This window comes from Anser anser, assembly GCF_964211835.1.
Source record: "Anser anser genome assembly, chromosome: 30".
Classification (NCBI taxonomy): Eukaryota; Metazoa; Chordata; class Aves; order Anseriformes; family Anatidae; genus Anser; species Anser anser.
The window spans coordinates 2,015,774-2,027,856 of NC_139751.1; the positions used below are offsets into that span (position 1 = coordinate 2,015,774).

Genomic DNA, 12,083 nt, shown 5'->3' on the forward strand with positions numbered 1-12,083 from the left:
TGTGGGGTGCTCAGAAGGGACGCGGGGCATCTGCAGCCAGGAGAGAGTCACCGCAGGGCTCCGAGGAACCCCTGGGTCCCATCCCACATCTCGCACTGGGGCACCTGTGGATGTCACGGCTGGCTGACGTGGTCTTCTGAGCTTCCACGGAGCTCGTTCACCTCTCGGGAGGCACAAAGGGGCCAGACCCTGCGTGTTTCTGTGCCCCTTTTCTAAAATACCCCAGTTGCTTCTCAGGGTGGCCGGGGATCCACAGAACGGAATTTGGCTCCTGCTTTTTGTCCCTCTCCGCTCGAGGCCTCGTTAAGCTGTGCTCATGCTCCTCTGGGTGTGTGGATCCGCTCCTCCTCGTAGCTTCTTCCTCCTAGCTAGGAAATGCTAATATTAACGGGGAAATAGGCTCATGTGCTAATATTAAAGGGGAAAAAAAGCAACGAGCCTCTGTATCCATTTAGCGTGATGCCCTCTCCAAACCGGTGCTGTTAGAGGTTCCCCGTGAGAAGTTCTAGCTCAGGTCCACAAAAAAAAAAAACAACCCACCACCCTGTTTTTGTGCCCTAAAAGCCTAAGGAGAGGCTCGCACAGCATGAATGGGTGGGCGCCCACCCAGTACTGCGAATGAATTGAAGGAAACCAACCTTCCAGCGCGTTAAAACCCTGAATGGGGACCACGGCATCCTTCTTCTAATTGTGGTGGTGCTCAAAGGTCAAGGCTGAGTCACGGCGACTCCTTCAAGCTGCGGCGCACGGGCACAATGAGCGCTTTTTTTCCACTGGAGCTAACTCTTTGTTTTTAGGATCGGCTTTCTTGTAGCACCGGGACAATAGTGCGGCGGAGGGGATAGGCGCTAGCGAGGCGTCTTCCGAGGGGACGACAGCCGAACCTCTCCGATGAGCCCCAGCCCAGCTGGCTCCCTCCCAACAATTCCGAATTTGCTTCCCAAATTAACGTCAGGGGATTGGATTGGAGTTGCAGCACCGGCTGTCCGGAGCGGTAAATGGGGTTTTCCATCCATGGGAGCCCGCTGTTCGAGGCCCGCTCCCCCGGCACGGCCTGCCCTTGTGCTCCTCCAAGGGTAAGTCCCGTGCCGGGGCATGCAGCTCCCTGCAGCCGTGCCCGGGCTGCTCCTCGCTCCCACCCGCGTGCCTCGGGTGTCTCGGCGAGATGCTCGTCCCGGTTTCGGCTCGATCCTGCTGGCTCGTTTCTCTCCGAGCACATTTTTGGGTTCCCTCTAACCACATTTTTGAGCTCCCCTCCCGGCACCGACAGCGCCGCCCTTGGGGGCGAGCGGCGCAGGGTCCCCGCCAGGTGCAGCGACGTGCGGGCTGCGCGGGGCTCCCCGTTGTCACCCGGGGGCTCAGGGGCTCGATTTCCAACGAGGCCGAGCTCTCAGCTGAAATGTACGGCTTGGCAGCGACGGGGGAAGCCGGAGCGACTCGTACCACAGAGCTGCATGTGCTGCGGCACCTGCTGCCAAAACCTCTCCGAGCCCCTGCCTCATTGACAGCCTTGGCCCCCGTCCAGAGCCTGTTTAAGAGCCCCGTGCAGCCTCCCAAAGCACAAATCCTCAGCCCTGTAGACAAATTAATCGACTCCAGTTCGGATTTAATTATTTTTTGCGCATGCATTCTCGTTTCTCGGGGTATGCGGAGAGGGAGTTTCCTGTTATTCTTTTCTTTTCACTATATAAATTATCTCTTGCCTGCGTGCGTCGTGCGGGGCTTGCTGCTGATGCTGTTTGTTTGCTGAGAAGGAGTCTTTGCTCCCAAATTATTCATTCAGGAGCTGGGGAGCGTTCGAGGCAGGAAGGGTGACTCACTTGGTAAACAGCAGAGGCTTGCAGGGGAAGGCAGGAGCCCAGATTGGGTTTCTGTGGTAGATCTGAAGGCTTGGGAAGGGACGGGAGGGGGATTTTTTTTTTCCCTTTTTCACCCTTTCTTCCCCTTTCTTTGCCACCAGCACCGGGGGTTCGTGATTCTGCCTCCGGATCGCGGGAGGGCAGAGCCCCACGAACTTCACGGCAGCACTTTTCCCCCCTCAACGCCCCCCAGCTTCCCAAACCGCTCAGCCCCGCGGTCGGGCAGGGCAGGAATTCTGCGTGGCCGAACGCCCGCGCTCCTTGCCCCTTTTCCTTGGTCCGTGGCCCCCGGCTCTTGCGACAGCAAGAAACGCCGAGCTCCTAATGAATCCCCGCCTGAAATACGGCCGGGGGAGCGCAGCCGTAATTGCCTTTGTTAATATATTTTTTTTTTTCTGCAGTGCTTCTCGCACGGCTCCTGGTGCTTGCGTGCGCGCTCGGCTTCCTCTCCTAACGCCCTCGTGAAGTATGGTGCCTTTTTTCCCTTTTTATTTGCTCTGTCTGGTAGGTAAGGGGAGGATTGATGGCTTGCCCAAGGTCACACTGAAAACCTGTGGTGCTGCTGGGATTCGAGCCGGGGACGTAAGAATGATTCACGTCCACGCTGGAGCTATCTGGGGGATCCCATGGGGCAGGCGCACATCCGTAGGCACAGGCTGCGGAGCCGCTGACGCTCTGCAACTCCACCCCCTCGCTCACCTCCCTTAATTACCACTGGGCCTCTCCTCTTAAGTTATGTGGCAGCGGTAATTAATACGTGGGTTTTAATAACCTTCACTCGCGGCGAAACGAGGCTAAAAACGCTCCACCGTGTGGAAGGAAACAATCGGTGCATCGCCGCAGGCTTTGTGCCGATGGCTCCGGCCCCTGCCAGCACCACGCGAGCGGAGCAGAAGGGTGGTGGTGAGAAAACGCTGCCTGCTCCCACGTAGCCCGGACCCGTCGGAGATTCAGGAGCCCGACCTGCCCGGGGTTCGCGTGCCGGGGTTTGGGCTGCGAGCCCAGGGGGAGCTGAGCACCGGGGGCCGCTCGTCTGCGCGGCCGGGTGTGCTTCGGGCGAAGCAACCCGGCTGCTCCTCTGCCTTTTTCCACATAGACCCCTTTTGAAAAAGGGGAAGAGGTTGGTTCTTGGTCCTTCAGGGCCCTACAAAGAAATCCTTCGGGTTTTCTTTGGCTTGGGTTCGACAGCGAAAGCTCGCGGTGTCCGAGCCGGGACGTTTGTCCCAGTTATCCCACTGGGATCGATGCCGTCCCAGCAGGTAGCTCCCGGCCGTTCAGAAGGGCCGAGGTTGGTTTTGTCTGCACCCAGCCGTGCTGATGCTGAGCTCCAGCGTGCTGGAGGTGGAGGAGATGCTGTGTCTGCCACAGGAGACTTGATTAAAAAAAAAAAAAAAGTAAGTTGAATGCGGAGTTTATTAAAGAATTTGCCCCGTATGTCCTTGGCCGAATGCTTCCCTCCTCACCGCTACGTGGTGTGCTGTAGGCCAGATGGTTGCTGCCTTCCCCCCTGCTGAAACACCTGCATTTCAGCGGAGGGGCATGTGTATGAGAAGCCCTCTGGGATAAGCGAAGCTATAGAAATGTAAATTAAATTATTTACCTACTCCCAGTTAAATGCTCTGCCCTTCTGGCCAAGGAGGAACGGGGATGGGACGGGCTCCAGAACCTGCTTAACTCTTTGTTTAAATCGCAGGGAACTTTGGGGAGCCACCTGAGCTGCTAATTGCTGGGGATTTGGTAGGAGCAGCGTGCCGAACCCATAAAATCCCCTCCCTCCAGCCTGCTCCCTGCTGCGTGATAAAACAGCGGCTCGTCTCGGGGACACGGAAGCACCGTGTGTTGTCACCGTGACCTTGCCGTGCTGCTCGCTGCAGGTGGGAGAAATGCACGAGGAGAGGCTGGGCACCGCCGCGTGCTCCCAGCTTCTCCTCCCCACGCAAGCGTTTGCGGGGCAGACGAGCCGACGCAGAGGAGGTGCTGCCGCGCAGCTCCCATCTGTGGTGACTGCCTGAAAAACAAAACAAGCCCCCCAAAAAATAACTCTGAAATCGCATGGTTCCCTCCAGAAGAAGAAGAAGGCATCTTTGTTGTGGCTTGCACAATGCTAATCCCAACGAAGCATCTGTTAAAGGCTGTGCTGGTGGTTTGGACGGGGCTTCCTAACACCAGCACCCTGTGAACAGGCTGGAGTTTCTGATTATTATTCTTTTTTTTTTTTTTTTTTAAACAAGGAAAGGAACGTGAATTAATCGCGGGGCAGGATGTAAGCAGATTTTTAAAGCAAAAGGCATAGCCACATGGGTCCCTGGAGTTGCCGGAGCCAAAAATAACATTGCAAGGGTTTAATCTCGATGCAGTTTTAGCGGGGGGGAGGGGGAACAGCAGGGGGATCTTGCCCCAAATACGTCCAAGCCTGCTCCTTTCCGAGGTGATTGAGCTGGCCGTGGCCTTTTTGGTTTTCGCAGAACCTGAGTCAACAGAAATAACCTTTTCCTGCTGCCCCTGCCTTCTGGGAAGGGCACCAAAAGGGGTGCATCCCGCTGAGATGCCAGAGCTGGCTGTGCCAGGGGAGAGAGAGGGGCTGAGCTGACATCCCCCGGCCCGTGGGGCCGTGGAGATGAGCCCTTGCCCCCCTTTTAGGCTTTCCTTCCTCTCCTGCACGCACCAGGGTGCCGCGACCTTGGCTGGGGGGCTCTAAGCGCAGAGCCTGGGCCGTGGCCGAGCAGCGGGGCGCCGCGAAGGATCTGCTCCCCTCCTGCCGAAAGGCTTTGTGCTGGGCAGGGCTCCCTCTGGATGCAGGGACGTGCCGCCTGCGACCTCGGGTTTTGTTCTCCATCGCTCGTAAACCTTCGCTCTTCTTTTCATTTGGCCTCGGCTGGCGGAGGTGCTGTCTCTTCCCTCCTCTAGCGGAAGGATGCCGCCACTGAAGGCAGCTCTCCAGGCGCGCTCGGCAGCCGAAGGTGCCGACAGAGCTCCCTTGGCTGCCTTTGGGACCGTCGGCACCAGCTTTTCCCATGAGAGCAGGCGGGCTCCGAGCCCTTCTGGGGGAAAACCCTCCCCTGGTGGTACGAGCGAAGGGAAAACGGGGCCGAAATCTCAGCGTGCCGTCCCTCCGAAGCGTAAAAACAGACAGCGTGGCCGCACTCTTGCTGCATTCTTTTGAACCAACAAGTCTTCGCCGTGTTACCGCCGCTGTCTCGGGCCACCTCCTCTCCTCTGGAAACGGGCCCAGCTGGGGATTCACGGGGCAGATAATTGTAATGGTCCCCCCGGCCCCTAAAACCCATGAATCACTCGGGTAGCCGGGCACTTTACGCGCATTAGCGAATTAATCCTTCCAGCCTCTGCGCGAGGGAGGGGGGGAATTAGCGTGGTCGTCGCTCAGCTGGGAAATGGGGGGGACCCCTTGCCCCCCCGAGGTGGTGCTTGGAGGGCGGCGCAGACCCCGAGACACCCCCCAGCCCCCTTGTCCTGGGATGCTCACGCCACGATAGCCGAGGTGGGCTTTGGGAGTGGCACCCGGGGTGGCTCCTTTGGGAGTCGGTGCCTTTTTACTCAGCTCAGCCAGCGCCGAGTTTCCCTCCAGCGCCGCGCCTGCAGGGCACGCGCCGTCTCCTTTTGTCTCCCACCCTATCCAGGTGTCTCAGCCACGCTGCGGGCAGGATAACTGGGGTCGGAGCAGCGTTTGGGCTTCCCCGTCTTAACAGCAGCTCTATTAATTCAGCCCCGTGAGGAGCCCGATGCGGCCAGGTTTGGCTCCCCACCCCTTCCAGGTCCCACGGCTCGCGCTTTCTGCAAGGTGAAGCCTCCTTTTCCCAAGCGTGTGCCCGGGGAACGCTTTGTGCCGCCGCAGCCCGCACCCCGTCTGTGTTAAAACCGAATTTCGGCCGGGTGGCAGGCTCAGCACCGCAGCCGCTGGTTGCGTTCTCCGAAAACGACTGTCGAGGTTAAAAAACAGGCACGCAGCTCGCGCGCCGTGCCTGCCGCCAGCGAGCACCTGGGCTGCTGGGCTCGGTGCAGTGGGTTCAGCACCCTCCTAACCCTCCCTTTGTATGGGATTCATCCTGCGTGGGATGCATCCAGCTCTGATTTTGCCTCTGAAGGCAGAGCCCTGACCCGGGGGAGCTCAGCTCTCGGGGGGCTTTCTGTGCCGGGCCGGAGCCCGTGCTGTGTCTCCAGCCTGTGTCAAGGGACAAACCGTGCTCCGTTCGCCCGCGGTTTGAATGCGGTCGAAGGCTTTACGAATGCAGAAGGGAGGAGAAACGTTAAGCAACCCCTTGTTTTTCATGTCCTGCTTCTTAAATCGATGGAAAATGTTTCTGCCTGAAGATCCAGGCTTCAGCCTGCTGCGTTTATTCTCTGGCTCTTGTTCTAGCAGAGATGGCACGTCGGTCCAGCTGGAAGTATTGTGCCCTATTAAATAAAGATTTTTAAATGAGCACGCTTATTCATCGAGCTGTCACAGCCTGTTGGGTAAAGAATGCAGACTGTCCAGCCTTAATCTGCCTCAAATCTGTTTTCTCCAAAAAGCTGGGACTGTCTCTTGGGTAAATAAACTCGGCCCCGTGTTTACCCAAACCCCAAATGCCATCGGCGTGCTCCAGCCCTCGCACCGAAGGCAGCGGCCGGAGCTCCCAGAGCCATCGCAGGGGGAGAGAAGAGCTGAAATGGGGGCTGTGTGCGGCGTTCAGATCAGATTTTACACCGCCGCCGCTCGCAGGGTCGCTGCTTTCGGGGCCGATGCACGCCGCGGAGGCGGCCGCGGCGTCCTCAGCTCCGCGCGGCTGTCCCTCGCCCCAAAGAGTTTACAGCCTACATCTTCTTTTTAATTCAGACACCCGCAAACTAGCAGGCTGAAATAACGCTGCTATATGTCAGCTGCTGATGGAAGGAGATTAAATATTAAAGCCGGTGCTGTGGCTTTAACTCATTCGCCCTTTTTTTTTTTTTCTTTCCTATCCCCCCTCCTTCTTTCCCCCGCTCTCCCCCCTGCTTTCTTCTCTGTGTAAAATGACATGATTTAGAACTGAAGTGCCAGACTCAGCCTCTAGGTTTCGGCGTTTGGAAATGTATGTAGAAAGATATATTGTGTCTGTGAGCATTTCTGTGCAGAGAAAGAGAGAGCTCCGCAGCTAGTAAGACCACATAAAGATGTTAAATAGAGCTGTAACGCGCGCCGAAAGCAGCAAAAGTGCCCTAGAAAAAAAAAAAATCCTGCACGGAGCAAAATGAAAGATTAAAATAAATTCAGCGGTACCAACGCTGCCAAGTCCGGGCTGAAACGTGCCCCTTGCTGGAGCCAGGGCTGCTGGGGAGGACGTGGGGGGGGGGAAAGTGGCCCTCTTCACCCCTTCCTTGCCCTGAAAATCTCATTTCTTTACCTAGCACAAACCCAAATGGGAGAACTGGGCATTTTCTTCATTTTCCTTTTTTTTTTTTCCCCCCGTGTCTGCGTGTTGAGCATTTGGAGCCGCTGCCGGCGTAGCGGCCGCCTGCCTGCTCAATATTCATCGGGAACCGGCTGCTCCTCCGTCCTCGCAAAAAAATCCTGATTTATTCTCCTCCGCTTACCGTAACCCACCCTTTTTCCTCCGATAACGGCTCGTCAGCGCGTCGAGCAGGGGCTGGCAGCCGGCGCTTTTGGGCCAAAAGTGTGACAAAGTGCCGGTGCCAACCCTTCCTCCCCGCGTCCCCCCTTCCGCCAGCGCTTTATGGCAAAAACGAGGCTGCAAATTTGGGCTCCCTTGGCGAAACGGCGGCGGCAGCGGCTTCAAAATCCCACCCCAGGGCTGCGCTTCGCTCGCTCCTCTCCTTTGTTCGGCCGCGCTTTGGCGGCGCGGAGATTTGTGACGCCGTTTGGAAACGAGTCGCATCGGGGCTGGAGCTGGGGCCGAGGTTTTGCCGAAGCTTCTGGGAGCGTGGAGAAAAGAAACCGGGCAGAAGCGTGTGTGGGTCTTTAGCAAAAACTGTTGGGAAGTGGGATTTAAGGTTTAGCTGCGGGGAGCAGCGACCGGGAAAGCCTCTGCGTGCGCACCCGGGGTTGAGCAGGCAAAAACCTCTTTGTTGAGCTGCCTGCAAGGGTGTAAAAGCTCTGACCTCTTTTAATTCGAGCCCCGGTTACGAGTCACCGTCAGAAGCCTTACGGACCTGCCTGCCGTAACATATTTTAAGGCTGCTTTGCAGAACGGGCCTGGTGCTGTACCCAAGGGGAAGACGGATGGGATGCGCGCGGAGGCGCCCGATGCCTCGGCAGGGCCGCCCCTCGCCTCTGCTGGCACCGGGGAGGCAGCTCCCAGCTCGGGAAAGGCGGCTTTGCCCGAGCAAAAAATCGAGTCCTAAATAAGCATCGGGGGGAGAGGGCGAAGTGGGGTGTCACGCTCGAGCTAATTCACCCAAACAGGTGGCTTTGGGGTGGTGCGAGGAAAAAAAAAAAAAGGAAGGGGGAAAGGGCGGAAATTCTTCGCCGCGGCAGCAGCTCTTTCTAGAAACAAGAAAAAAAAAAAAAATACGGCCAGCCCGCTGCTGCACGGCTGCTGGCTGCGTAAAAATCCTGCAGCACGGCCCGTGCGGTGCCCTCCGCCTCGCGCTTTGTCGCAGTCTGTTAGGAGAGGCGCAATCCATCCTCGGCTCTTGATTATTATTTGCTTTAACTCTGTCCTTGCCTCTCTCCCCTGCTCCCTCCGCCTCGCGCGGCGCAGAGCCGGGCGACGCTGATGGCAGCGAGCCCTTTTGTCTGCCTTTCCAGCGGCCGCGCCCGGCCCTGCGGGGTTCCCGAAAGCACGGCCCAAAAGTGGGGTTTTTCAGCCCAGGATCCTGCCGCAGGTGGAATTTCAGGCGGCGTTTTTATGGCACGCCAAGGGCGGCCCCCATCTCGGCACGGCACCACCACCAAGAGCCGCGTCCGTCCCGCGCCGTAAAGCCCCGGGGCTGAACGGCCGCCCTGGTGCCAGCTCTGCCCAAAAAAAAAAAAAAAAAAAAGCTGATTGACCCCTAATTCCCCTAATTCATCCCTCCATCAGCCAGCAATCGAGCGGCACGTTTCGCCGAGCGGCGCGGCGGCGGCGGCGACCGTTTGCATTTCCGAGCTCGGCTGCAGCCACCGGCGCAGCCCCGCCGCTTAAAAAAATAAAAATAAAAATGGATTATTCAAAATATTTGTCCCCCGTCCGCCAGAAGGCCGCCTAATGGCTTTTCGGTTTGGAGCGCTGTGTTCACACCCCGCTTCTCCAACAATCTGTCCCGCTCTGGTTTTGCTTAACGCTCGGCAGCGATTGTGTTACAGTCGCTCTCCGGGCGGCTCTCTCTCCCCCCCCCCCCCAGCCTGCTGCAGGATGTACCGTAAAACCCAAAATGCATTTATTCACCATTTTCTAAATTGTTTCATTTCAGAGGTTTACAAACGAGGACCACCTGGCGGTTCATAAACACAAGCATGAGATGACATTGAAATTCGGCCCTGCTCGAACCGACTCAGTCATCATAGCAGGTATGCGGCGTTCAATCCAGGCCAACTCGGAAAATGGTGCACATTAATATAGCATGACTGCAAGATTAATACCGGGGACCAGATGCACTGAAAAACGTCCCTACCTCCCATAAAAAGCTCTTGTGATCTGCATTTAATCAGGAGGAAAGGAAAGCCAGAGGCTTCCAAGTTTCTTTTTTTTTTTTTTTTCTTTATTTTATGGTAGTATCAGGTTTTGTGGGGGGTTTTTTGTTTGCCTTTTTTTTTTTTTTTGCCTTTTTTTTTTTTTTTTAAGCTCTCACCCTTTTTATTAAGCCCGGAAGATTTATGGACAAAAAGGTCTTTCACGTTTCTGCGTGTGCTTTGAGGACGATGAACCAAATCTGACAAACCCAGCTTCCTCCCCTCAGCCCAGGTGTCAATTTCCTTGAGCTTTTGGGCCAGCAGTTAATAAATTAAAACGCCGCCGAGTGCTCCGGCTACTGCCGAGAGCGCGTTTGCAGAGCCCGACCGAGGCGCTCTGGCAGCGTGCGGTCAATGCAGCCTTTATAAGATTGGGGGGGGAGGAAAAAAAAAAAAAAAAAGTGTATTGTCTGGCAGCAGATCACTGCCACTTACAGATCCTCTCCTGCCTTGTCGGGCTCCTCTTTCGGGCTCAATAAACGGAGCAGGGTTTGTGTTCCCCCCTGGTGAAAGAAGTTGTTTCAAATGGGATCAGGCTAACGGGAGTTGATGATGAAAATTTTTGGGGGGCACGGGCTTGAAGAGTCCGTAGGCTCCTAAAGATGAGCTTTCCTTCAGCTCGCCCCCTGTCTCGGGAGGATGCCGGGGGGGTGGGTTCCCTCCTGCTTGCTAAGCCCAGGTGGGAGCTGGCCAGGAGGTCGGGAGCAGAGGGGGATCACAGCCCCATCTCCCCCTGAAGCCCACCATTAAAAGCCCTCAGCTTTGCTGCTCCCGAAGGTGTTTGCTTCTCCTGGGTGCAAACCCTTAAGGGTAAAAGCCAGGGGAGGGGGATGAAACTGGGGGGATTTATCACAAGGAACAGCAGCAAGGGCTGTTGGAGACACACGCCCCCAGCAGAGCTTTTCTTGGCTGATGCTCAATGGGTTGCTCCAGGGTAAATCGCAAAGACAAAAAAAAAAATAATAAAAAATATTTAGCTGTGGTCAGCACGAGCCCAGCCCATTTAACACAGGCATCCCTCCTGTTGCAAAGCCACCATTTTGTTCCCCGGGTTTTCTCCTTCTCTCCCTCCCTCCTGCTTTGTGCTGAGCCCAGGGCAGCAGCCCACGCGTTAAGGAGCAGGATTTCAGCGGGATTTCAGCGCCCCTTGGGCTGAAGGGAGCCGTAAAAAGGATCGTTCCCCCTCCGCCCGTTACAGCAGAGGGGCGGATTTGGGTGGGAACGTGCACTTCTGGGGTGCTGAGCTGCTGCAGCTCCCGGCGGTAGGAGGGGGACACGGGTAGGACGAGGGAGGTGGCGCCGCTTCGCTCGGCGGCATCGTGGAAACTTCTCGGAAGGACATTGCTAAACGGGGAACGGTCCGAAAAGAGCCGCGAGAGCCCTAAAAGCCCTGGAAAAGCAGCCTCCCGCCGAGAGCTCCAGTTGACGAAGTCTCGTGGCTTAATGAAGAGAGATCTGGGGGGGAAGCGGAGTGCGCTCGGAGGAGGCCTGGGCTTTATTACCAAGCCGAGCAGGCAGGGGTTGAAGTCAGCCTGGGAACAGAACCCGCTTTGGCGAAGTGATCGCCAAAGGCTGCGGGGGGGGGCTCCACCGCTGGCCGGTGTAAAAGCAAACGGGAGGTTTTCTGCAGCTCGAGCACGGCCGCTGCCCTCAGCCGGTGCCAAGCAGCCCACGTTTTAGGCGGGGAGGTCAGGGGGAGCCGTCCCGGGGATCCCCTTTGTGCTCACAAACGTGTGATGTTTTCGGCCAGCCGGCTCCTGCCGTACCGGGGCTCCCGACCTCACGTCTCGGGGAAGCGCCGGGAGCCGGGAGCCTCCTGCCTGCTTTACAGCTTGGGCGATGGCCAGAGGGATCACGACTCGACGTGTTAATAGGGTGGAAAACGGGCCCCGTGGGAATCGCTTTGGGCAGCGGTGGTGATGATCAGCACTCCCACGTCCGTCCTGGGATGCGCCTTCGTGCTCCGCGATCGCGTCAGCCACGGGGCCGCTCCGTTGGGCCGCTTCTCCTCTGATCCCCCCGTGTTTTAAAGGTCTGCCCGTTCAGGGAGACCAAACCCCGCTATTTTCCCTTCCTTGCGGTAGCATTTCAGCCGAGAACGGGCAAAACCCCGGGACGGGAGGGACGGGACAGCACCCGGGCAGGACTCCCACCGAAATCACTGCACGCCGCTCGCCGCAGTGATTCATTTCCCAGCACCATTTACCAGCGAAACAAAATCAACGAGAAATTCTTTTCCTCTTCCCCGAGTTGTACCCTTGCTTTGCAGACACGACACACACCTTAGCAGAAAAGCAGCCAGGCTTCTGCAAAGCAGAGGCCACGTATTTTAGGCATCCCCGGAGAGGGTGAAGGGGGTCCGGGGGATTTTCTGGCCTCTCTCTGACCGCTGCTCCGTGTTGCCACCCGAACAGATCAGACCCCGACCCCGACTCGGTTCCTGAAGAACTGCGAAGAGGTGGGACTCTTCAACGAGCTGGCCAGCTCCTTCGAGCACGAGTTCAAGAAAGCCGCGGAGGATGACGAGAAAAAGGCAAGAGGCGAAGGCCGCCACCGCTGCCCTAAAACCGAGCCGT

At 57.2% G+C, this 12,083-nt stretch overlaps 1 protein-coding gene and 1 long non-coding RNA gene across 9 annotated transcripts in view; one reads left to right on the forward strand and one right to left on the reverse strand.

Annotated features, from left to right (window-relative positions):
* Positions 1–12,083, forward strand: part of LOC310888039 (cyclic AMP-dependent transcription factor ATF-7) — a 66,968-nt gene that overhangs the window by 35,417 nt on the left and 19,468 nt on the right. For all 8 annotated transcript variants that reach the window (XR_014575815.1, XR_014575816.1, XM_083814377.1 and 5 more), the window contains exons 3-4: positions 9,249–9,345; positions 11,922–12,040. Coding sequence is in view for 6 of the 8 variants with exons in the window: in XM_083814377.1 (XP_083670503.1) it covers positions 9,249–9,345; positions 11,922–12,040 (216 nt within the window). In the remaining 2 variants the exon portion in view is untranslated. The remainder of the gene's footprint in view (positions 1–9,248; positions 9,346–11,921; positions 12,041–12,083) is intronic.
* On the reverse strand, positions 504–9,221 carry LOC310888041. The gene is made up of 2 exons (XR_014575817.1): positions 7,431–9,221; positions 504–6,272 (listed from the first exon to the last, which is right to left on the reverse strand). It is a non-coding gene; the product is annotated as an uncharacterized lncRNA (long non-coding RNA).